This window comes from Tachypleus tridentatus, chromosome 8, assembly GCF_004210375.1.
Source record: "Tachypleus tridentatus isolate NWPU-2018 chromosome 8, ASM421037v1, whole genome shotgun sequence".
Classification (NCBI taxonomy): domain Eukaryota; kingdom Metazoa; phylum Arthropoda; class Merostomata; order Xiphosura; family Limulidae; genus Tachypleus; species Tachypleus tridentatus.
In genome coordinates, this window is record NC_134832.1 from 20746470 (window position 1) to 20774213 (window position 27744).

The 27744-nt window shown below is 32.4% G+C and overlaps 1 protein-coding gene across 7 annotated transcripts in view; it reads right to left on the reverse strand.

The window, feature by feature from the left end:
• Positions 1-27744, reverse strand: part of LOC143258637 (glutamate receptor ionotropic, kainate 1-like) — a 50753-nt gene that overhangs the window by 16280 nt on the left and 6729 nt on the right. For all 7 annotated transcript variants that reach the window (XR_013032443.1, XR_013032442.1, XM_076517890.1 and 4 more), the window contains exons 2-7: positions 12307-12462; positions 4337-4588; positions 3659-3837; positions 1694-1747; positions 541-696; positions 78-230 (exon numbers count right to left, since the gene is read on the reverse strand). Coding sequence is in view for 5 of the 7 variants with exons in the window: in XM_076517890.1 (XP_076374005.1) it covers positions 78-230; positions 541-696; positions 1694-1747; positions 3659-3837; positions 4337-4588; positions 12307-12462 (950 nt within the window). In the remaining 2 variants the exon portion in view is untranslated. The remainder of the gene's footprint in view (positions 1-77; positions 231-540; positions 697-1693; positions 1748-3658; positions 3838-4336; positions 4589-12306; positions 12463-27744) is intronic.

A 27744-nucleotide genomic window follows, 5' to 3' on the forward strand; every position in this document is an offset into this window, starting at 1 on the left:
CCGTTGTTCATAATCTAGGGTTGTTCTGTACAAATGTTTTATCAAAAACAAATACTCAGAAGAGATATCATTCCTACCTTTTTCATAATACTTAAAAGCAAACTTCCTTGCTTCCAAGGCTGTGGTTCATCACAGAATATCTTCTGGTTACGAACTGTTTGATAGTAGCTTATATTATGTACGCTCAGAGCAAACACTTTCAGTGCATCGTAGACCAAGGCAGCTTGTGTCTACAATCCATAAGGGAAGATATTAATACATAACATTACAAACACAGAATCAGTTAAAATAGTTGTATGCATAAACTGATTAAAAATAATTGTATTTAGAAAGCACTATAATAGACAACAAGGCCAAATGTCTAACTCAGTAAAATTCTCGATAATAAACAATAACATGTTTGAATTACATAGAAAACTTGGAATATTTTATGTATTGTTTTTTTAACATAACTTCGTGAATCAGTTACGTCTTCTTACAAATATGTCAATTTCTAATATATTATCGAGGGATACAAACCGATAACTTAAGACATCCTACCTTAAGCAACGTTTCCTGACGAAATACTTTCTTGTAACGTCCGTCTTTATAAACCCACTCCCATCGTTCTTGGTTATCAACAGGACTAACCAGCTGGAAACATGTGATATTAGTTCTTCCTCTCTGGAAATCCCTCAGGTCAACCGTATGCACGTCCTGGGGAAAAGAAAAAAGAATGAATAATAAAACGACAAAGAACACAAATTATATGTATCAGATAGGATGTTTTTGTAATACAAAGTGAGAGTGTAGTATCATATACAAAATATCAGCAAATTCTTGTGAGGAAAATTAATCTTTCTACTAAAATAAGATACAAAAAACTTATTCACAAATCCCTTAATATATATACATATGACATGTTTATATGATATTTTATATATATATACATATATACCTGTATGTGTGAATAATTTTAGAATATTTTCCAATTGATTTGAATCACATAAAAGTTTTAACCAGTGTTATTTCAATTTTCTATTGAAAACTTCATATATATATATATATATATATAAGACATGCTACAATAAAAGATGCCTGTCATGATTTTATTCTATGGAATTTTTACATGTTCTACAGTAATTCCTCAAGGTTAAATCCGAAAATATATATCTATTTTTTCCATGACTAACATATTTTTTTACAAAATGTTATAACACAATACGTAAAAGAAAGAGTACAACACTTAGTTTTGAGATTAAAAGACGCGCATTTCACACACACACAATAAAATGATGAAAAAAGATGCATATTTATATTATATCAATATTCTCCCTTCATCTTCAGTATGTTTTTAAACAAATATAATAATAATAAAATTTATTGTGGTAGACGAAATAATAATTTGATCTAAGTAAGAGTTTCTTTCTTCATTTGTAAAAAAATTCGTACGTGCTAGATAAAAATGAATATTATTTTCGAAATGTAGCTAGGCGAATTATGGAAAAATCATTGTTAAAACTAAAACAACTTTTGGGAAATTTATCTTTCTGGCCTGTGTAATATTCCAGAACTAACCAATAGTGAATGCCGTTGTGAAGAGAATTCGAACATGTTTACGTTATTTTATTTGAAAACTTGTAATGTAAACAACAAGTCATAGAAATTTGTAGGGAAACCTTCCTACAACATGATGTTGAAAAAAAATACTCACCAAAGAAGTTATAAGGTAATTGTGGTATTCGGTCATCATTCCTATATCTCGTGCCTGTCATATAAATGAAAAGCAATAAAAATAAAACAAGAAAATAACAAATATAATATAATATAATTCAATACTTTATATTTTTAGTTTGTGAAATAAACATTTTCAACTTAATCTCAACATGCAATCATCACGAGACTTTAGTTATTGACGAATTAAATTTGTTATTATTGGCAATTAACCAATTATTTGTTCTCTATCGATAAAAAAAAAATTATTGTGACGCTCGTGTTTTTTTCTGTTTTGTTGTTACCATAGATGCAAAAAAAACGATCAAAACTTACACAAAACTCATTGCACGTTATTGCCTTCTAGGCTTTTCATAAATCTTTATGAGCTAGTAAACAACTCAGACCAATTCTTATACGAACTTTAAAGTTTCCACACAGACATCTTTTCGAATACAATAAACAAAAGTGTCACAGATTTCAACGACAGCTTCACAAATACAGTATTTCTTCAAGAACGCTTTATGACATAAAGCTACAAAGGAGACTGAAGTCGATGGATGAGCTTATCTGCTGCCCTATTTATTAACATATTAACACCATGGCTCTATGTTTACAGTGCAGCAGCTTTCGGAAAGCTTAATAATGTTATTTCGATAAACATTTTGTCTTGAAAATGGAAAACATCTAACACATAAAATAGAATAACATGGACGAGTTATAAGTAGGTTAATGTTTGAAGAGTGATGCATATTCAAGTGTTAAAAATAATATATTTTATATATGTTTTTAGTTACGGTTGATATCCATCTGTAATTTGTTACTTTAGTTTATAAACCAGATAAAGTCAGCAAACACAGACCAGCTGTGTGACCTTTATTCAAATTAGAATTACCAGCAACGTTACGTGTATTATGAAGAAACATTGTTCTGGGATAAGAGTTAAGTACAGTTAAAACATTTTAAAACACGTCAGTAGTACAGTATGCCGGAAAAAAAAAATTAAAACATGTATATACGGTATACGGTGGAACTTTATTAAATGTATGGCCCGGCATGGCTAAGTGTGTTAAAGCGTTCGACTCGTAATCTGAGGGTCGCGAGCTCAAATACCGGTCACATTACACATGCTCACCCCTTCAGCCGTGGGGGCGTTATAATTTGACGGTCAATTCCACTATTCGTTGGTAAAAGAATAGCCCAAGAGTTGACGCTGGGTGGTGGTGACTAGCTGCCTTCCCTCTAGTCTTACACTGCTAAATGAGGGACGGCTAGCACAGATAGCCCTCGAGTAGCTTTGTGCGAAATTCAAAACAAACAATCATTAATATATACTATATTTTTACTTGTATCCATATAAGTATTTTCTCACGGTTTACGTATTCAGCACAAGATGAATCGATACACTGTTCGTAAGTTACGCCATTATCATGTTTTCAGCAACATTATGATATTCCTTCCATATTCAAGAACATAATACAGCAAATGTTACGTATTGTTTCTTACAAACAATGTCATTCTCGATGTTTAGAAGATGATATTTATTTCACAGTTTTGCAACAAACTTATAGAACGTTTCTTTTCATCACCTTACACTTACCAGCTTACCAATTTCGAATCTACATCAAGAAATTATGTTTTGTCTATGCTTCGTAAGCCAAAACGAAGTTTTTGTAAGTCTTATATTCAGAAGTTTCTTGTAGTAATATGTGTTTTGTTCTTGAGCTAGCCCTTATAAACAAAATAATCTTCATTTATCTAATTTTAACACCAACTTATTTAAGAATATTCAGATTCTGACTTGAAAAAAACTAAAAGTCAATCCCGAATTGTATTAATAAGAGAATTTAAATATGTTTATGTTAATTTATTTGAAAACTTGTAAAGTAAACAACAAATCATAGAAATGTGTAGGGAAACCCTCCTACAACATGATGTTGAAATAAAATTTCGATATATTTCAAACCTCCTTAAAAAACTCCTTAATTCTCCAGGTAGATATATCAACTATGATATTCGTTTCTCCTTGCTTGCCAATGTCTTTAACTAGTTTTTTGTAACTCATTCCTGGTTTTAGTTGACGAATCGAAACCTTTGCTGTTTTTTCTTTATCTCTCTTCAAGAGTTCCTTGAGCTTAATCAGAGCTAAAAGAAAATCATAAAGTAACTCAACAAGTAAATTGAATGAAAAATATGTCACAAGGCAAGGTGAAATTTAAATTAAATTTAAGCATCTCTTACAAATAATATCAATCAAAACTTTTGAAGTAAAGAATATTTAACAATGTATTATAATTTTTATAATTTTTCGGATTTCATAGTCTCTATTTAACCCAAAATGGTTCAGAAAATTTGCAAGACTGGCTGCAGGAAAGCCTATCTTACTGTTTGTTTCTGTTGTTAATGTTCTGTTTCTGGAATTTTAAAACGCACTTTTATAATTGTTCCAAATACCCGTAATTAATAACTTTAAAATTATAAATAATATTAGAGTAATATTGGATTATGTTTAGCTACATTAAGAAGAGACAAGCTAGAGTTTAATTAATGAATGTTTAAGTACGTTATCTTGAGTATTTAAAATACTCTTGAAAGAGACGATTAATTTTTGATCTCATTAAAACTAAAAACAAGAGATTCAAACCTTCATTGTCTTCGTAAACTATCGTATAGGACTTCCAGCCTCTCGTTTCAACGATATCCCGAAATGCTCGACTGACCACTGCTATGCTGGGGTACATAAAGAGCGAGAAGCTATTTGAAACAAGTCGGTAATCCCATTGTAAGTGAACATGAGGTATTTCAAAAAAACTTGAAGCTGATTGGATGAGAGATGACGGAGACAGAGAAGTTGGGCCAATGAAACCAATAATTCCAGAGCTCAGTAGCTGGCATGCTAACAAACAAAAACTAAAGTTCTCCTTAAAATTTCAGGAGCCGGTGGACGTTTAATTAGAACTAAAATAACTATAATCATAATAATATATGTATCATGTGAGGTTTCTTCAAAATAACTATAATCATAATAATATATGTATCATGTGAGGTTTCTTCAAAATAACTATAATCATAATAATATATGTATCATGTGAGGTTTCTTCAAAATAACTATAATCATAATAATATATGTATCATGTGAGGTTTCTTCAAAATAATCCATACACATATCCCCACACACTCATAACATATATACACATGTATATGACTACAATATAGAAAAAGTACAAAATATTATGAGCAATTTACCAGTTCACTGAATAGTGCGAGTATAACGGATTGGCTGATTATAATATTAAAAAGGAAAGTATAACGTTACAGCTGAAAAATATATAAAAATATCTAAATTGGAAGAAAAAAGTGAAAACTGCTTACGTAAAAAAAACTGGATAATCGAAATGAGTATAAAAAAAAAAAGAGTTGAAAAATTGTTTAAACATATATAACAAGGGTTAAATAAAAACATAAGAAAGAGGACTAAAACATTAAAATAATGTTAACATTTATGCTCCCTCTAATCAAAATACATACAAGTTGAGGTGATTTGCCTAATCTCAATATTAATCTGAGCTGCTGTAGTAATGTATCGCAAAAAGACGAAGTTTAGGTTTACAGGAATAATACCAAGTATTATAAGTTACAACAGTACAATACTTAGGGAAACAACTTTAAAAAGTCACTATTACCTTACTTGCATTTATAATTGATTACTAGAAACGTTTTAGCTTGCATAATTTAGTAACTGTTATAACATGTTTAAATTAAAACTATTTCAAAAACTAAGTATAAGGTAGAATGAATATGTACAATTTATTACACAAGAAAAAAAAAGCTAAATTACATTGCATAATTTAGAAGTCTAACTTATTGAAATTAATATCAAAGTTAAAGCAAATTTGGAAACGAAATTATAAACAAGGATTTTTTGTTTGCCTGTAATTAAACGCAAAGCTATATAATGGGCTGCCTGTGAGCTTCCCACCACGGGTATCAAAACCGATATCCCGACATTTCGCAGCCGCCAATTTCGCACCCGACTATTGGCAGCCAACAATTTGAGAGCCGAGCTCCTTGGCAGCGGATGATCACCCAGCCGAGTATATACATCAACAGTACAGTTTAAGAAAAAAGACTCATACAGCCATGTAGCCACATTTATTCACAGTCAAAATCATACAGCCATGCTGCCACATCTGTTCACAGTTTAAAGCAGTAGCTAATTTCTCGAAGGAACTGAATAAGTGCCTTTCTTGATATTCGTTAACTATGTTGGACTCTGATTTACAGTCTCGTACTTTGCCTTTTTCCTTGGCGGTTCATGCCCTGCAGTCATTTGTTCCAGGAGATTTAGATTCATTTGGTATTCTTTTTCCAGATGTTCAATCAATACGAAGAAGTTGGGGGCTCGGATTCCTACTAGCTTGTTCATTTTGTGATGCCACCCTTCTATTATATTGTTCTTGCGTCTGAGGCCTTGGATTGTTCTTTCGAATTAACGTATCCATTGTTGCATGCCTTCGGTTTTCCTCTGTTTGATGTTACGTAAGTTACTGTGTTGTTCATGATGTTACTAATCGGCTGTTTGAAACTGTTTTAAAATAAATCAAGGTTAACAAGAAGTCTATGTGTTGAAGTTCTAACAGTAAACGCAGACATTTTATATGTTGTTTTTTTTCAGGTTTAATAGTGACGTCAATTTTCAAGTGGATGTTAATTTGTTGTTAAGTTAACATTAATAACATCATGAACAACATCATAACTTAACTATGTATTGCTTGGCTGGGTAATCATCCGCTGCCAATTTTTCTGGGTACGAAATTGTCCACTGCCAACGAGTTCGGCTGTTAAATTGTTGGCTGCTGAGAGTCGGGTGCGAAATTGCGGCTGTGAAATGTAGAACCATCAAAACCCTGTTTCTAGCGGCACAAGTCCAGGTACATTCCGCTCTGCCAAAAGGGGGGAATATAGAATAGAATAATACAGATATATTAAGAATACGAAGTAGGCCTAAGATTTTGTAACAATACTTCTTTTTTATTATTTTGTTAGCTATGGCAAATGGTTAACTCAGTTATTGGAATTTCACATATTTTGAATGATTCTACTTGTCTTAATAAAAAACAAGCGGAGGTACCCGTCTTTTGTTCAAGCTATGAATTTAAAATGCAGGGAAGTACTATGATAAATAACACATAAATCGTAATTTTCAAACAATTTATTTATAACATAACATATTATTACATTATTCACTATTAACCAACCAAATGTTTTGTATAGGGTTTAAGAACTCACTGCATATATACTTAAAACATGGTACACGTTGTACGATAGATAGGGTGGATGGATAGAAAGAGGTAGCAGCTAAACCAGTGGCAGTAAGTGTTCATTTTTGTAACTCGTTTTCAACATCCAAGTTTTAATAACCTTTCACTATAGTGGCTGTTGGAGTAGAAATTTCATCTGAGTTTATGTATTGTTGCAGTAATGGTGGCTTTTTACTTTTTTTTATTGTAATCCTCCCTAGAGTGCTAGCGCACTCTCTGATTTATATAAGACGATTGTTTGCTCTTCCTCCACAATGTGTGTATGTTGTGTTATAGAAAATGTAATAAAGTTTGCTGATTGTTGTTGTTCTTACTGTTAGGATGGGTTCCCTGTCTTTAGAAACATGTGTTAATAATATTTTGCTTCTGTTATAATAGGATTTGTTGAGTTCGTTTACCCTTTACAGTACAAGCTTTTTGTGATGTAAGTTTTAATTCTGAAATACTACCATGTACTAAAAGGTTTCATTCAAGCAACTGCTAAGTTACTAAACTTCGTTTATTGACTTAAACGATGTGAAACCAAGTAACAGCCGTTTATAAGCTTTTACATATCGTTTCATTCCTTTATTAGAAACGCAACTCATCGTAAGTAACAATATATGTTATATAAGATAAAATGCATGATCTTAAACGCATAAATAATATTAATGATCTTCGGATAAGGCTTATTTTCGTGACATTTCTTTCATTAGCCCTATTTGGACAGATGAATGCTGATACCTGACAGCATAGAAAGCATAAACTTAGATGTTTAAACAAAAATATTGGCCTATGTGTAAAGTTGCTTTTCATGCTTTTGCTATACTAGACCTAATTGGGCTGATGAAACAGATACATTTCTTAATAGTATTATATAGCATGTACAGGCAAGCATTTATGTTGTCTGCTATAAAATAAAAGGTTTTATATTACTCTCTAGTGGGAATGCTGTATACGTGCTACTTACTGTAAGCTGTAGGTAATAACAGGACTAAGTAAAAAAATGGGGTTATTAGCAAATTTAGTTCATTAGTTTTAATGAAAATAGTTCCAATTTTATTGTTATTTATGTTTATTTTTTATCTATTCATTACTTTATATTATTCGATCTAATAAATGATTTAAACTACTGTTGGAACTAAAAAACTAAAATATATTATTTCGAGAAAGTAATAATTAATGCCTACTTATATTTGAAAATTTTACATTATTTATACAAACAAGGCAAAACTTAAGCTGTCACTTAATAAATATCTGTTTATGTACTTGATTTTTGTTGAAGCGCATTACTTAACAGCCCGGCCTGAGCAGATAGTTAGGGCGCTCGACTCTTAACCTGAGGTTAGCGGGTTCGTATCCCCGTCACACTAAATATTCTCGCCCTTACAGCTTAAGGGGTATTATAATGTGCAATCAATCCCAGTATTCGTTGGTAAAAGAGTAACCCAAGAGTGAGTGGTGATGACTAGCTGCCTTCCCTCTATGCGCAGATAGCCTAGTTGCTTTGCGTCATAAAACATCACACCAAATCTTCTAGTCTTAGACTGCTAAATTAGGGACGGCTAATGCAGATAGCCTTTGAATAACTTAGCGCAAAATTCAAAAACAAACAATTATTAACACCTAGCCTTCGCTATAGCCCTAATTGTTTTATCGATAAAAGTATATTGTAGTCGAAATAGTTTCAAGTAGAAACTTTAGTGACTGTAGGGTAAACACTGTGGTTAACCCGTGAAAAGCCAACGTGATAAGTGCACGAATCAGTTAATAACTTGTTTGTAAAGAATGAATAATGTACACGGTTATCACGAACAGTTGATTGGTTGGTGATAATCCATCATTTTAAGACCGATAATAATTGAAGTACATTGATCTTTAATGGCCCACTACAGGTGTTGAAAGAGAAGAGTGAATAATAAATTTTGCATCATAATTTATTTGTTATATGACGCTTACTCTGAGATTTAACCCTAAAATTAACATAGTTTATTTTCTTTATTAATCCGCTCTCAAAAGAGAATATTATAAAAATAAACTAAACATATATAAATTACTACAGTGCATCTCGATTGGTTGAGTTGAAACATTAAGAAGTTACAGTTTTGTTTTGTTTTTCCTTGTCATTTCACTCCAGCCCAAGAGGCTGACGAGCACTAAGAGGGTTGTGCTCTCTCTTTGGCCAAGAAATGTAATGGTCTTTGTTTTGAAGTTCGCGCAAAGCTACATGAGGGCTATCTGCGCTAGCCGTCCCTAATTTAGCAGGCTAAGACTAGAGAAAAGGCAGCTAGTCATCACCTCCCACCGCGAATTCTTGGGCTACTCTTTCACCAACGAATAGTAGAATTCACCGTAACATTATAACGCTCTCACGGCTGAAAGGGCGAGTATGTTTGGTGTGACAGGGAAAAATGTAAGGGAACTGATCGAGGTGTAAGTGAAGCGCGCTACTTATATCAGCTCTTTATCAGATATTAAGTTTTATTATATATAAAACGTAATCTGATGAAATATGATCCATGAATTGGCAGTATGTTGCACCATAGTACGACCATTGACATTTTAATCATATATTGATGAATACAGCTTTTCGGTAAGAATAAAGTACAGCTGATACCTAATGAGGTAGTTATTCGAAACATTTGATTTATACATCATCTTATAAGAGTTACAGTATGTATGACGTATAATGACATGTTAAGCTGCATATCTTTGTTTATGCATATTGTATATCAAACATTTTATTATAATGGTTCTTGAATTTCTATTTCATTGTGACGTACGTTGTTGTGTTTTTATCAAAACTTTGTTTAAAAGCATCTAGTACGTGGAGTACCAAAGATGAGCAATAAATCATTTGATATATTTTCCAAAATTTTTGAAAAATAGATATATGTATACGGCATATGAATACAAATCATCTCAGAATTGATGGAACAAAATATTTGTTTTGAATTTTGCGCAAAGCTACACGAGGGCTATCTGCGCTAGCCGTCCGTAATTTAGCAGCATAAGACTAGAGGAAAGCAGCTAGTCATTACCACCCACCGCCAATTCCTGGGCTACTCTTTTACCAACAAATAGTGGGATTGACCGTCACATTATAACGCTCGCAAGGCTCAAAGAGAGAGTATGTTTAGTGCGACGAGCAGTCGAACCCGCGATCGCCAACCGCTAGTACAGCGGTACATCTGCAGATTTAAACGCTAAAATCAGGGATTCGATTTCACTCGGTGAGCTCAACAGATAGCCCGATGTGGCTTTGCTAAACGAAAGCACACACTCGAACCTGCGCCCCTCAGATTACGCGTTGAGTGCCTTAACCGCTTGGCCATGCCGGGCCAGTTCAAAGTAACTTTTTTCCAGAAAATGTTTTGTAACTCAGAGAATTTAGAGACATGCTAAATGGTTATTATTATTCTTTTTCAATTTATTAATTTCTGTATATTTAACCTAGCGGAAAACCCGAAAGGCTAGCAAAAGAAAAAAAATTGTTATTGGGTAATAACATTTCTTCAACAACACCAACAGTTTCACTTTCAATCATAAACTGTGACCCAAGCTGCACTAATGGTTATGTTTAATTGTAGATATAAATTTCAAATTAATGGTGTTTTTATTTATGGGGTAACGTATCAGCCATTTAATTCCATGTCACTTCTTCCAGTGCAAGAACTTGGTTTCGTTGCAGACACAAATATTCACTCTTAGTGTGGAACTTCAAACAAATAAGAAATTTGTACGTATCCCATGGGAAAGAGAACAAGAAACAGATATAGGTAATAGATATTTACTTAGGTTTGTTTGATTAATTTAGAGACTTGTTTCTTTCTTTTTTCGCAAAACAAATTAACGTTTTCTGATAACTGTGTGTGTTTTCTTATTAAAAAACCACATCGGGCTATCTGCTGAGTCCACTGAGAGGAATCGAACCCCTGATATTAGCGTTATAAATCCGTAGATAGACTTACTTTGTGATAATTACTTTTAGACTTGTGCTTACAATCCAGGTTACATGAGAAACATAAAATTCTGTTGTTAATAAAATATTTCAAAATAAAACATTAACGATTACAAAGTACGTTCAATCATCACGCTCTTCGGATGGTCAGCGGTAGATTTGAAGACTTATAACACTAAATATGTATTTTATTTGTTTCTTCTAGAATTTCGCACAAACCTACGCGAGGGCTATCTGCACTAGCCGTCTCTATGTTAGCAGTATATGAGACTAGACGAAAAGCTGCTAGTCATCACCACCCGCTCTCGGGCTACTTTTTTACCAACGAATAGTGGGATTGACCGTCACATATTAACGTCCCCACGGCTGAAAGGGCGAGCTTGTTTGGTGTGAAGGAACCACATATTAGAAGTCGAGCTCCTAAGATGTTAATGATAGAACGCCAGAAATAAGGCTATAAGTATACAATACATACTTGTAGTGTACGATACAAAACTAGTCTACAAATAAGTTAATTGTTATTTAAGCTGGCTGTAATAAACATTGATACTAGAACAAATAATTAATCTTTATATTTCATACAATTCACCATAAAAGATGAAATAAAATCATAATTATTGTTTAATTTCACAAATGATATAATAATAACAATATGAAATGGGTTCTAAAATGTTTTAATGCCATATGTATGTGTGTGTGTGTGTGTTACTTATAATTTTGAAATTCCATTATACAATTTTTGAGTGGTAAGCGTCAGTGTATTCTCGTATTATATTTTTAGAGGTCAATTAGATTAACAGAGTTAATACCTATATTCATAAAAAAATGCATAGTTGTATAACTTTGTAAGAGTATTTTTGTATTCTGTATTTATATACAACTTTGTAAGAGTATATTTTACTTATATATAACTTTGTAAGAGTATGTTTTGTATTTCTATATGACTTAGTAAGAGTATGTCTTGTATTTCTATATAACTTTGTAAGAGTATGTCTTGTATTTCTATATAACTTAGTAAGAGTATGTCTTGTATTTCTATATTCTTCAACTTCATTGCAGTTTTTTCCAGCTTCTGATTTTAGGTTTAATCACAACGTCAGTCAGAGCACATGGACCTTCCACGTCGAAACATGAATAAAAAAAAAATTTTCATAGTGGAACTACTCAGAAGGATTTTGTTAAAATTGGAAATGATTGATTTTTACAACCTATTCGATACTCTGAATTTGATAAATTTGCTTTTAATCTCTATGTCACAGAAATGTGTGAAAACAGTAGGACCTAAACTTGTATATGTTCTACTACCTCAGAGCTTTAAATTAAAGTTATGCTTTACTGGGTCAGCATAAATACCGGCTTGAAACGTGTGGAACGTGTCTTCAGCATTTAGTTTGCTTAGTTGTATTGACAACTGCTTGGTGGGAAGGATACTGCTGTCTCCATTAATTCTGTCTACACCAGCCTGGTAAGCATTTTCAATTTCCTTGTCATTTTCCTCCATTAAACCACCTGGAATAAATTAAGATGTCTTCGCATTAGTTACCGGTTCATCAAATAAAATATTAAATTTACTAAAATTAAATTAAACAAAAATCTGACCATCAATAGTAAGTTGTTGTTTTTCTATTTAAGCTCATAAATTTCCATTAAAATTGAACTTTTTTATTTCAAAGAAATTAAATTAACTGGGAGATGTATGGGGAACTGCACATGTGGTGGGTCTGTTTGCTTGTTTTTCGTTCTGCTCAGATTGAGAATGTGATATAGCTGATCAGTTGCCAATGCTGCTACTTTAATAGTACCTACTGTGTTAGAAATGTTTTCATAAGCAGAGACGTATTTGTTCTATTGATATTCAAAAATAAAATTTTTCATGCTGTAACATGTGTAAAATCTTGTTTTTATAAACATATCTCGCAGTCTTACTAGGCTTTATCAAGCAGAAGAAATTCCTGTTTCATAAGTCTTTCAAATTTACATCTATGAGATACATAAAATTGTATAACTTTTTTTTTTCATAGCAATTTATTGATAAAGTCATCTATCACAACAGAATGTACTTAATGGAGAAAATTTCTGATTGATCACGGTATTCGTAATTTATTGATTGCATGGTAATTTGGACTTTCACATTTGGAACAACATAGACATCCTCGTGAGGATAATTATGGCAGACTTTTCGTTTATTCGTATTGCAGTATCATCTGTAGTTACTGTTTGCGTATATTTTCTAATCAGCTGTGTAACATTAAAGAGATGCTATAGTTTAGACTTTCATAATTTAAAAAATAGTATATAATTCAGTTATACTCAAAATTATTTTTGAAGTTTCATATAGGTGCCATTAAACTAATTAAGAATCTTCTGAATGTAATCTGAATAGCCATGAATCGGAATTAATTTCCCTTTGAACGAATGTAACGAAAATAACGACTTAATTAAGTAATTCAAAAATACTGGATATCGCATGAAAGGTTTGATTTGATTTATCAGTGTGGTGTAGATGTAACTCTCTTTGTCCTTTATGGAGTGCAAAAATATTGATCCTTTCTGATACAACAAGAATTTAGTTCATAAAATCATAGAAGCTGGTCGTACACATGAAATCCTAACACGTTAGTTGTGTACCGTAAAGATTTTGTTATTATTTTTACACAAGTGTTTATTTTATTCCTTGGAGTGTATTCCATTTGACGCTGCTGTTTTGCAAATGTTAATACTTTGTTGTTGGCTTCAGTTTTATTTGGGGATCCGTAAGTTCTCTTTTTATCCAGAACTTTGATTTTAGTTAAAGATACCACAAGTGCTGACTTAAACCTGGAATTCACTTTTATCTGGGGATATCACAAGTGCTCGATTAAACGTGCGCTTCGGTTAAGTATGAGGATCAAATATCACAAGTGCTCGTTTTAATCTGGCCTATAGATTTAGTTGTGGTACCATAATTGCTTGTTTCACCTTAGACTTGCAATGGAATATGGGTAGAATACACAATCATAAAAGAAAAGAGTATAATTTGATATATCAGTAAAAAATTTAGCTAAACTTTCAAAAACGTTTGGTGAAACGTACGCAAAACTAACTAGTGATATCTCTAATCTAGAAATTATAGACTAGAGAACATCACTCTCCGCCAACTCTTGGCTATTCTTAGCAGCGCAATAGCGGCTTATAGATTGGATTTAAGTTTTTATTGTTTTTTACAAGTACAAAGTTTTAGCTCAGCACTCCGCCATATCTTATTCGATTTGAGCTCTAATTTTAGACTAAAAAGATCAAACCCTTTCAACTGAGGGGTTTGACCACGACCAAGGCACCGTAGATTAATTTTCTTTAAAGTTGTCTAAAATAATTTCAATTTGAGAGTAGACTAGTTGAAATCCTGATGAGAAATAAAATCGAATTGGGTATACGAGCGTCCCGTGCTTGCTATTGCTGGTACACAAAATGTAGTTATAAGAAGAGAGGGAAGGCTCATAGATTAATATACTTTAATCTTGCCAAAATGAATTTCACGTGCCGCGGTTATAGAGGATTTCTTCTTGTTTTAGCAACAAATAGTGGTATTATAACGTCGTTACTGTTGAAAAAGGAACATGTTCGGTGACATGGTTCGAGCTCGTGATCCTAGACCGGAGTCGACTTTCAAACCACCAACGACTTTCGTTTTTTTTTTTTACTTTCACAGCATATTAGAATCCACAAAAAATAGGAGGTATTTGTTACGGATATATCAGTTGTTCCTTATCAGATAAAGACAACTTTTGTAACAAAAATAATTTGAATGTACATCTATTAAATACATAATGTTACAAAAACATTTTATTTCATTTGTTTACTTTAATGGTTGGATGTGATATTAAGTTAATTATCACTCTTTAGCCTAGAGTTTTTTTTCCTCATATACTAACTTACATAGAAAGATTTTAACATTCATATTGATGTTATGAACTGAATTTTTGAAAGCTAAATGAATCAGCTTTAGAATAATAAAATTATTTTTTTATTGAAAACAGTTTGTTTGTTTTGGAATTTCGCACAAAGCTACTCGAGGGTTATCTGCGCTAGCCCTCCCTAATTTAAAAGTGTAAGACTAGAGGGAAGGCAGGCTAGTCATCACCACCCACCGTCAACTCTTGTACCAACGAATAGTGGGATTGACCGTCACATTATAATGCCCCCAGGATTGGGAGGGCGAGCATGTTTAGCGCGACGCGGCGCGAACCCGCGACCCTCCGATTAGGAGTCGCATGCCTTACGCGCTCGGCCATGCCAGGCCTATTGAAAACAGACAAATTAAGATCGTTTCAAACGTAACACAACATCATAAAAACGCGTAAATATGAAGTTATAAATGTAGGATACATTTGAGAAAAGTGAGTGTATGTCACTGTAAATATTCCTATACAGTTCCAGTGCTATCTGTGTATTAGTAGCAGTAACTATTTTTATTTCTTTGAATTTCGTGTTTGGGAAGTAGATCAGTTAGCAAAATAGATTTTAAAACGGACAAACAGTGGTGAGGTGTTGTTGTTGGAGACGCTGTTTCGATACATTTTCGGTGGACTCAGCAGATAGCCCGATGTGGCTTTGCTAATAAAAAGACACACATACACTCGATACTCTTTCTTGAATTTATATAAGTAGTTAGATTATATACATACACAGTTAGACACAAATGGTCGAGCTACGAAGAAAGACAAGACCTTCGGAAATGGACTTGGAAAATCTCGAAAGGAAGTCAGTTTTGAAGGAAAGTAAAGCATCACACACGTCATTTTGTGATAAACAAAGTAAATTTGAAGGAAATAAACTAACTTTATAATAACTAGTTGAAATGGAAAAACATTTCAAAGCAAATACAGCTTTGGATACATTAGAAAGGGTACTTGATTGAAATTAAAGGTAGGAATCAAGAGGTAAAAGAAACGTTTTCATTGACATCACCAGAATAATTGACACCTTTGCTAAAGGTTTTATAGTTGGTCTGGATTTGATGGTAAAATAGCAATAAGAACATGTGTATTTTAGACATAAAGATTAACGGTAGGAGCCGAAACAATCTGGATTTGCTGATAAACAGGTGAAGAAACATGAGTTTGATCTTGAGACTGGAAACATTGCAATGGTAAAGAAGATAAGAAAGAAATACTTGTTTATTAGAACAGTGCGACTCTACTGTAATTGATAGAAAAGGTTTCTATGGAGACCTGGACGCTAGGTTTTGATGTCTTCTTAAGGAATGAAAATTTTGTGAAGCTTTGTAAAAGGTCAACACGTTCAATGTGTGTTAAGTTTTAAAGGATTTAGTTTTTCTGCCTTTAAGTAAAATTATTTCAAACCGAGGCCCAAGCTGAATGAGACGTTCTGCCAGTCGCTCAGAATTGATTAAAACTTTGATAAACCTCTTAAAGGTACTACTAGTCTCACGTGAAGTTTTAAGATAAACAACATAAACATGGAATGAAAACTTATATTCCACATCTTAATTAGTTGAGATAGAAAGGTCACCATTTTATGAAAAACATTGTTTTGGCTGGAACTGCTGGTAGAGTGATGATAATGTACTTGACATGGAGAATATAAATAGAAGAGATTCTTGGAAGAAGTAGGTTGGATTATAATGATGCACTTTTTCAGATGACTTGGCTTTTGACAGTTAAATTAGCATCAGGCTTTGTGTTTTCTAACGAAGGCATTGGCTTGACATGCAGAAAGCAGCAGTCTATTGATGATTACAAAAGATGGCATAATGCAAAACGAAGTAAGTGGATTAAGTGAAAACTGTTAAACAATTGTAAGGTTGGTTAAGTGGAACTTGTTAAACAGTTGTAAGGTTGGTTAAGTGGAACTTGTTAAACAGTTGTAAGGTGGATTAAGTGAAAACTGTTAAACAGCTGTAAGTTATGTTAAGTGAAAAAGGTTAAACAGCTAGTGAGGTGGGTTACGTTAAAACTCTTAAAGAGTTGTAAGGTTGGTTTAGTGGAAATTGTCAAACAGCTTTAAGGTAGGTTAAGTGAAAACTGTTAAAAAGTTGTAAGGTGGGTTAAGTGGGAACTATCAAACAACCGTAAGGTAGGTTAAGTAAAAATTGTTAAGCAGCTAGAGCGGTGGGTTACTTTAAAACTGTTAAACAGTTGTAAGGCTAGATAAGTTTGAAATTGTCAAAGAGCTGTAAGGTAGGTTAAATGAAAACTGTTAAAAGTTATAAGGTTGATCACGTAAAAACTGTTAAACAGCTGTAAGGTAGGTTAAATGAAAACAGTTAAACAGTTGTACGGTGGATTAAAAGAAAACTGTTAAACAATTATAAGGTGGTTTAAGTGAAAAATGTTAAACAGCTGTAAGCTGGGTTAAGGAAAAGCTGTTAAACAGTTGTAATGTGGGTTAAGTGGAAACTATTAAACAATATAAGGTAGGTTAAGTAAAAAATTTTAAACAGTTGTAAGGTGGGTTAAGTGAAAACTGTTAAACAAGTGTAAGATGGGTCAAGATAAAACTGTTAAATAGTTGTAAGGGGGTTAAGTAAAAACTGTTAAACATTTGTAGGTGGATTAAGTGAAAACTGTTAAACAGCTGTAAGGTGGGTCAAGAGAAAACTGTTAAACAAGTGTAAGGTGGATAAAGATAAAACTGTTAAATAGTTGCAAAGTGGGTTACGTTAAAACTGTCAAACAGTTGTAAGGATGGCTAAGTGAAAATTGCCAAACAGCTCTAAGGTAGGTTAAGTGAAAATTGTTAAATAGTTGTAAGGATGGTTAAATAAAAACTTTTAAACAGTTGTAAGGTTGTTTAAGTAAAAACTGTTAAACAGTTGTGAGGTTGGTTAGGTAACAAGTGTCAAACAATTATAAGATAGGTTAATGAAAACTGTTAAATAATCGTAGGGTGGGTTATGTGGAAACTATTAAACAACTATTAGATAGGTCAAGTGAAAAGTGTTAATCAGCTGTAAGATGGGTTAAGTGAAAACTATTAAACTGTTGTAAAGTGGAATAAGTGAAAATTGTTAAGTAGCTGTAACTTGGGTTATATGAAAAATTGTTAAACAATTGTAAGGTGGGTTAAGTGAAAACTGTTAAACAATTATGAGGTGAGATGAGTGAAAACTGTTAAATAGTTGTAAGGTGGTTTAAATGGAAACTATTACACAGCTGTAAGTTGGGTTAAGTAAAACTGTTAAACAGTTGTAATAAGTAGACAATTTTTACCTTTCTGTTGGAACGCGATTTTATCTTATTCAAAATAAAGTCTCTTTCTTATTTGTTGAATATAGTTTGAAATTCAATGGGTTTTTAATGAGCCTAATCCATACTTGCTCTCTGTTAAGTGAAAGAGTTCTAATTCTGATCGATAGTGCTTCTGTTATTCTTACGGTCATTGTATTGTTTCTTTCTCAATTATTTTGTTTTCGTGTCAGTATATGATGTGACCTGTTTCCATAATGTGTTCAGCGCTAGCGAAAGATTTAGCAATCTCACAGCATCACTAACGTACGTTAGAAAAAACTTGGTCACATGAATGGCAACAGAATTTGGTAACTTATATTATTTAACAAAATGTCACATTTTGGGAACTTTAACAAACCTCACAATCTGATTACATCGTAAAATATCTTATTACAATCTCACACTTATAAACCTCAGTATTCTGGATAGGATATCAAAGTTTTATGAGTTGTGATAACTAAAACATTTTTAACCTGGAATCTTTGTTATAGCTTCTTAACCATGAACGTCAACATACCTTGAAGAGCTGAGTTTTTATAAAAAAAATTAACATTTCAGTATTTTGCTTTTTTATTGAAAAATAATGTAAATGTCTGTTTCGACTTTACACACAACAAGCGATATGAAAAAAGATCATGCGTTTTAAATTCATGTGGCTTTCTTTCTTCATATTTTCTTATCCAACATGTATTTGATAGGAGCTTGCGTCTCATAAAAATGGCTATATATAAAAGTTCTGAAAGAGTAGATTACCATATCCATCATTATAAGGGATTGTGTATATTATACTAAAACTATTTTCAATATGTAAGTCAGCCTTTTAGAGAAAGGTGCTTAAAGGAAATAATCAGAATCGATATAAAATACTGATGGAACGGAATGTACCATAACTACATGTTGACATTGTTTGGTGATACATATATAGTGTACGTTATTCAAAATCTGGTGGTTTTTTGAGGGGAGAAGGCACGTAATAGCTATATGATGCAAAATATTCTTGCATACAAATTATAAAAATGTCTTCATATTGAGTATTTATAATTTCCAAGGTGGTAACATTTCTTATTTTATATGGCATTGGAAAACTATATGATATTCTAAAGATATACCTGTGAAAGAAAAAAAATCATACTCCAGTGAGAGTAAGCAGAGTGCAGCGTCTTTTAACAGAAGAGAATAAACGAAGAGAAAAATCAGTGGGAAAGGTTGTCCACATGACCTACGAAACATAATCAAGAAAAGTCTCCTTCTGAAAAACCGACGCAAGTCACATGTAAACTAACTGTTTCAAAGACATATCGATTGTCGCATACCTCAAGCTGCTAAAGAACCAAATGCGTATTTATGCTGTTCTATGGAAAATTCTGTTGGTGAAGTAGGCGGACAGTGCTTTAGATTTCTGTGTAGCCGAATCGTTGAAACAGGCACTGGTTAATAGAAATTATCATATACTTGATGGAAACCATTCTAGAAAGATGGGTATACTTTGAACATGGTATCCTTACAACTAAGCTTTTTGAAATAAAACCTTCGACGAAGGCTATAGTCGAGATGCATAATCGTTGGACAGAGCATGACCGCACTTGACGACATGGACTTTAACAAAGTGGTGGGACTCGTTTTAACGTAAACTACTCAAACTTTGTATTATCACTCAACTGTAGGCCAAATATATGTTTATAAATAATACATCACGCTTTTAAGATGTTTTTTTTTTCTTTTAGCAGATGATAACATTTTCCTGTTGAAATCATTTTATTTGAGAATGTTTTTTGTATACTTAGTTAATATTTAAAAACAAACTTTAGAGTTCACTTTTCGAATTCTAGAAATACGTGTTTCAACATAACGTTCACTTACTAATCTGTAAATATATGAGGAAAACCAACGAGCAGACATTGCTGTTGCCAACATGAGAAGCACATTTAACGAGAGCGACTAAAAATATCTTTGTTTGCATAACAGATGAAAATTTGTATCATATATACTTCAAGTGAAACCACGATTCGTAGTTGTCGCTGTAAATGCCCTTTGGATACTTACAATCGAAAGTATTCTAATGTTATTTTAGTTAGTTCTGTGTTATGTGTATATGCAAATATTGTGTTGTCTTAAATCACAATTTTTGTGGGTTTCAGGAGGCTATATACATAACAAATTTCTTAAATCATGACATTAGAACCTCTGATTATTTACCGATAAATAGCATTTTGCGTATTGTTGTCTTTTACTATTTTTAAGAGGCAGTAATAAACATGTGTTATAGACCGATAAATGAAAATATAAAAACATAGCTTGGAATCTTTACATTCTTTAGCGTACAAGACAGTAATTGTTTATAAAGAATAGCAATTGATTTTCAGTCTAGTTCAGTATTTTATTTCAAAGTCACTTACGCACTGTGTACTTGCAATCGACAAGACAAATTTGGTGTTCAATATACGCAATAACTATGAAACGAAAATACTTATGCATTTGCACTTGTATATATATGCATTAACAATTTTGTTTCATAATTTTCATTCAAAGAAAGATGGGTTTGAACTGTATCTGGCGGTAGCTTTTATAACATTAGTAAAACTCTATCGATAACAAGTATACGTCTAATAAAGGTTCAAAAATATTCCCAGTACGGAAACAGTATTTCAAACTTTTTCTCCATATCTAATTACAGAAATCACAAATTTTTTGAATCGCTAAGGTATTAATGACGACTTTATAATATTTGTTTGTCAGTTATAATTTTAATATGTCTAAAGTCTTTACGTGCTCAGTTTCCAAGAACATTTGATATTTGCCTCGAATGAGTGTAACAGGGGCGCAGACGGACGCTTCTCTCTCTGCTTAGTCAAAAGTCGTATCTTCTTCCTCGCATTATACCTGCGATATAATCACATTCTGCAAAACATTACAGCTTCACGAAGGAAAAAAGACACAAACAAGCTTACTACCACTGTTTGGGTTGTTCAACTGATTTGCACATTTGGCTCTACACATTAGCTGAATAGAAGAGAGCAAGTATGTCATTTGCAGTTCCATAATATGGTGTGAGTCCAAATATCTTCTCACTCACTCTTATTTTTGCATAACTGATGTTTCTGAATATTTAGTCGAAACTAAACTATATGTTAACTATCCAGATATTGGATCTGCACTAAAACTGACCTCATGGAAATGGTCTTCCAGTGCCAAATCAACCAGCAAATTAAAAAAACTATTTTGAACAGTCAGTAATAAGCATGTGTTAATGACAGCATTTCATGTAATAGAGAAGTTACTGTCAAATCGCATTATTCAGGCTAACAAGAGAAATTGGTAGTGGATGATGTTGATTAATTACCTTCCTTTTAGTCTGACACTTCTTAATTCTTAAAACAGGAAGCTCTTATGTAGCTTTGTTGAAACATCAACACACAATGCAAGGAAAGGATTATAATATGATATCAAGTAGTACTACTAAGGATACCAAGTAGTATGAGCAGTCTTATCTTAGAAAACAATAAAGGATCGGTTATTTCTGAACAGTGGTGTCTTCTTTATTAGAACCTGTGGTACATTAACATAAACAAGTTATTCTGAATGCGGTACGTTTGAACAATGAGAACACTAAATCATTGATTCCAGTTTGTTATGCTGTGAACATGAAAGGAATTTATCAAATAATTAAAATTATATTTGAGACCATTACATTTCATTATCATAGGTGTTATATAGTTACTGTATTACCCCTTAGGCCTGTAGAGTTTTGCTTTGTGTTTTAATAAACACACCTGAAGGAGCTGTAAAGTAAAACATTAAGTGTTTAATTAAATAAAAACAACATTTGTTGTTATAATATTGTTTATTCCTAGTATTATTATACCAAACATCATTGTTTTTGTTTCTTTTGGACAGTCAATATATTAAAAATAATTTGAAGAAGAAGAAATGGCCAGTGAGAGAATTACATACCAAGGAAACAGAATACTGTGTATCATACTTCAACCAATCCTCAAAATGTGTTTCTGTCCCCAATTCACATCAAACTAGGACTCCAGAATAATTTTGTAGAGGGAATGAAAAATGTTATAATGGTCTCAGATACAGTTTCTCAAAATCAGTAAAACCAAAATAAAAGGAAGTATCTTTGTTCGCCCATATATTTGGGAAGTGCTGATTGATGATAATTTTGGAACAGTTCTCAATAAAAAAAAAACCTTTTTGTCTGGAAATCATTCTTGTCAAAATTATTTTAGAAGAATTACAGACGTGGTTGATAATGTGCTCTAGAACTACATGGAATTGACGTCTAGATTGTTCCTAAAGATGCACTTCTTACACACCCATTTATGCGTCTTTCCAACTAATCTAGATTCAGTGAATGATGAGCATGGTGGGCGCTTCCACGAAGATACTTCTACAACGGAATAGCGATATGAAGAATGAAGAAATTTTGCGGTGATGGGAGGTTACTGTTGATCCTTACAGCGTAAAACTAAGAACATACACATGTTTTATATTATATTACTGTTATGTATTGTTTTTGAACATTCTTAAATGAAATTTTCAATGAATAAAGTTATTAAAGAAAAAGGTATTGTCTTCATGACATATAAGAACATTTTGAATTATACTAACTCAAAACCTTCAGGTAATCAGTAATTTTCAGAATGAATTTTAGAATCAGCATAGTCACATTACTCAGAAACAGTTGCATTTTTTCTAGTAGCGGATATTTTGTTGTCCAGTGTAACGAAGCTTATGTAGTCAGATATTTACATTTTAAATAAACTAATTTCAAATGACAAATCTTGTTGTTAATTTTAACGCCGTTTACCTCCTTTTAAGCATTATTAATATTTAGCTCTTACAATCTAAATAATGATATCACTACTTCTCTACCACAAGGTAAGTTTTTAACCACCATAGTATCCTACAATATAACTTCCTCACATGATATGCGATCGATTGAATGTAACTTGGATTTAAGCGTTGATGTCTGTTTTTTTCTGTTTTAGAGGTAAAGAATAAAATATAAATAAAATATATTATTGGTAAAATTAATCATGCTACTTTATTCTTATAGAACTTACAACTGAAAGAACTTCACTGACGTGAAACTACCTTCTTGCGAAGAAAGTGAGACGAGCGCAGCCAAGACGGTTAACGTGGAAGTGTGGTTCTATTTTTCGCATCCTGTTTCTATCAAATCTCAAAAACTAAAACTCACGCTCCCACTTTAGAGCATGTGATGTGATAGAAAAGCAACTGTGAGATCGCATTATTCAGTCTAACAAGAGAAATTGGTAGTGAATGATGTTGACTAATTATCTTCCCTTTAGTCTAACACTTCTTAATTCTTAAAGCAGTAAACTTTTATGTAGCTTTTCAGGAACTTCAACAAACAATGCGAGGAAAGGATTATAATATGATAGCAAACACTATTTCTAAGATTACCAAGCAGTATGAGCAGTCATATTTTAGATAAAATATAAAAGTTTAGGTTGTACGTCTGGCGGAAGAAAGGTAAAAGATACCTCAATACATAGCACCTACCATGAAGCATGAGTGAGGCAGTGGGATTTTTTGAGGGTGTTTTACTGCTAAGGTAATGGAAGTTATTTCCAAAATATATGGAATAATGAACCAGCGTAAGTATCATCAGATACTGATCTGTCATGGTGTACCCAGTGGTTTGTGTATTATTGATATAAGATTGTACTATTAAGAAGATAATAACCCCAAAAATTATTTCAGCCTGTACAGAAATTACTTAGGTAAGAAAAAGAACTGCTAGAGTAATTTAAATGATGCAATAACCCTAAACAGAGCCCCTATATCAACCCAGTTTAGCAGATCTGGGATGTATGGATCAAACATTTGACAAAGAAACTTTATTGGAGCGTATTAAAGACATTTGGTGTAAAATCCCAAAAAGCACTTTGACTAATTATGTTACAAAAATGTCTGAAATACTTCTACAGTTATTAAAGGAAAAGGAGGACACAAAATATTAATTGTTTGGTGAACACAAGTGTTCTACTTAGTTTTTGTTTTACTAAATATGAGGATTAATTAAATATTCATGTTTCACAATTCTATATTGAAAGTAGGCTGAATCTAATTTTTAACTATGTCTTAACACTTCATGATAGTACTGTACATATGGAGGCTCATTAACAATTTTTTAAAGAATGGTAAGATTAAACCTTTTGGTGATTTGTTTGCAATTAAACATAAAGCTACACAATGGGCTATTCCTGTCGCTGTGTAGCCTAGACCTCTCTTGATTTAACAGTTAAAGTGATTAAGGTACAATTAATGAAATGTAGAATCACTGTTAAAACTCACTGCACATCGTGCCAATAAACAACACAAAGATATAATCTTCTCCAATTAAAACTTTTACTTGGATTTTTTCAATTCTCTCTAAACATTTCCAACTTCATATTCTTGTTAATTCTTGTTAATAATACCAGAAAGTTAACTTTAAATTGAAGCATCAATATCCTACCTTTGAACACGTAGATAAAGAAAAGATAATACCTAGAAAACGCTCAAGCTAATATTTTGAAACATTTTTAATCCTAGTGCATTGCTACAAATTAATTTATCTGTTTTTTATTGCTCATTTATTTCTTTCAAAATGTTGGGTAAAAGCTATGCAAAAGCTAACTGAGCACAATTACCCCTACTTTAAATTTTAAAACAAAGAAAGACAACTAACCAACGGCACCAAGTGCCAACAGTTGAGTTGCTCTAGTCTGATAGAAGAGTGGTACTTGACGGCTAGTTTTGTAGGGTATCTAAAGCCCTAAAATACACAGAGCTTTATGTGCTATGAGTTGCAAACAATGAATCTTCATATTCAAAATGTGAGAACGCATTTTCTTTACATATACCAATATAGACTTCATTTTTCATTTTTTTATATTTTGGCTATTCTACAAATTATTATCTTTATTAATACTGGTACGACAACTATTAAAGGGTTTTTATCTTTCATACACTAATTCAACATAATTACAATTTAATGGAAGGATTTATATATGAAACTTATATTTAAAGTATTCTCTTTATCTGAGTTTCGCTTCACAATTACTAGATATTAATAATATTTTTCATGTGAGAAAATCTTGATGTGTGAAATAAACGTTTATTTTAATAAAACTTATCGCTTTATTTGTGTTGTTGTTGTACGTCTTCCGTGTTATGATTGGTCAAATTTTCGTTTCTAGAGTTAATTACTTTCCTTGGGTAATGAAGTGATTTCATAATAGCATGAAACATCACGCTTGAGTTGCACCTACTGATTAGTTTCCTTTTATTACTACTATTGAGTATTTCATGAAACAGTTCCTAAGCTTTGGATCATTCATAGCGATAACTCCCTTAGAGGTGTTAATGGAAGTAAGCAAGAATTGATATCGTGAAACGCATCTTATGGATCAGAGTTTTAGTTACTCTATGCGAATATTTTATTTTCTTTGTTATTGTAAGTCCACAAAAATAGCTAATGAAATCATTGTGCCTGAAACTGCATTTTTTTTAGGTCTCGTGAGAGAAGGCGTACGAGCTTTCAGCTGTTCTGTGATGATTCTTTTTCTGAATTGACGTCTCGAAGCTATCATTTTGTGTACCTAAAGTAATTTACACAGAATATTTGTCTGGGCTGTTTTAATGGAATCACAAAGTAATTCACACAGAATACTTGTTTAGGTTGTTTTGTTTGATCCATACAGAGCATCTGTTTAAGATGTTTTAATGACACAACAAAATAATCCACATATAATAATTATTAGAGCTGTTTCAGTGGATCTACAAAGTAATCCACACATATACTTTGGGTTATTTTTTATGGATCCACTATGGCACTGTATATTACTTACTCTTATAATCAATAATGGTATGTATACCATTTATGTGTTTTTACTATCTCATATAATGTGAAATATGTTATATTTTAACAATTTGTATAAAATTATTTCAAAAACTCCAGTAGAAACTATTCATTGCTTGCAGTACAACATAAGAATAAAAAATTTGAATAGGTTTGTTCTCGAATCTAAACCAGTTCAGAATTTTGAGTTTCCTCTTCAAATACATTGCATTTCAGTGTTTCAAATTAATAAACTGTAAAGTTTCTTCTGAAAAAACATATTCAAGTGACAAGTTTAAAAGATTTGCAAGTTTATCATTCTGCAATACAATATCTCAAACGTATATCAGATCGAAAATAGATATGCCAATCTGACAGTTGGTGAAAGAAGAAACAAATATGGAGTTTGAGTTTCATTTAATACTGATTTTTTATTATTTTATGTTCGGCATAAATAAAGTTAAATAAAAAGGTATAAATAAGACTAAAACCTAAATTATACCGTAGTTATAAACATCTTTGTTACCGCTGTTTTTATATAGGGCCTCCAGTAGCACAGCTTATGTCTTCGGACTTACAATGCTAAAAATTAGGTTTCCATATACGTGGTGGGCAGAGAAAGATAGCCCATTGTGTAGCTTTGTGCTTAACTGAAACAAAGAAAGCTTTTCTTTATATATATCTTTGTCGCTCAAGTTAAAAACATTCCTTGTAAATGAGTAGATCATTTGTTTCCTTTTGAATTCGAAGTGAATCTTTCATATGACGATTTACATGATATATTGTACGAATGAAAGCTCTTTGATACTTCGTGCTAAAATAGAATAACATTCATCTTTTTCAACTCCAAGATAAGCACAGTTCCATTCGATGGATCGTCTACCATTCACACTTATCGAAGAATTGTGATTACTCTCGCTATTGACTGAAGTGTGCGGAACTCACAATAGAAAAGTATCTGATTTGATTGGAAATGTAAATGAGATTCAAAACCTCAAATCTTACGAATAATATAAATATAATACATTTTCTGTGTGTACGCATCTGTTATTCACTTTCATTGATATTTTTCATTATTAAATGAATATTCACATTTTTTTACACGTGAATGTACTTCAAGTAAACTTATAAGACAAAAATAATTTACTCCAAATGACAGGTCTAGAAACATAAACAATGTTTGGAGGTACTTAGCCAAATAGCTTTTGTTAAATTTATGATAACAATACACAGTTTCTGTAAGTCTTGGAAATGCGTGCGTACCATACTGATGTAAGGGTCGCCGTGAGGACGTTATAATGTACGATCAATCTCACTATTCGTTGGTAAAAGAGTAGCCCAAGAGTTGGCGATGGATAATGATGACTAGCTGCCTTCCCTTCAGTCTTACACTGCTAAATTAGCCCTCGTGTAGCTTTGCGCAAGATTCAAAAAGGAAAGAAACCATAATAACTAAATGCGCAAGCGAGTGCACTAACGTTCAACGGATGTAAATAAAAGACGAATGTTGGGAGCGAGTAGGCTGTGCGCCAGGCGTCTGACACCACCAAATTATAGCCATCACTTTAAATTATGGATGCGTTATAAGAGTGACATTTATTCCTTTAGCATGGATGGTAGAGTGTTGCTCACTACCTGTCTTCCCTCTCTGGTTAGTAGTTTTTAATTAAAAACTCTGACAGATAAATTTAGCAGCTTTACCAT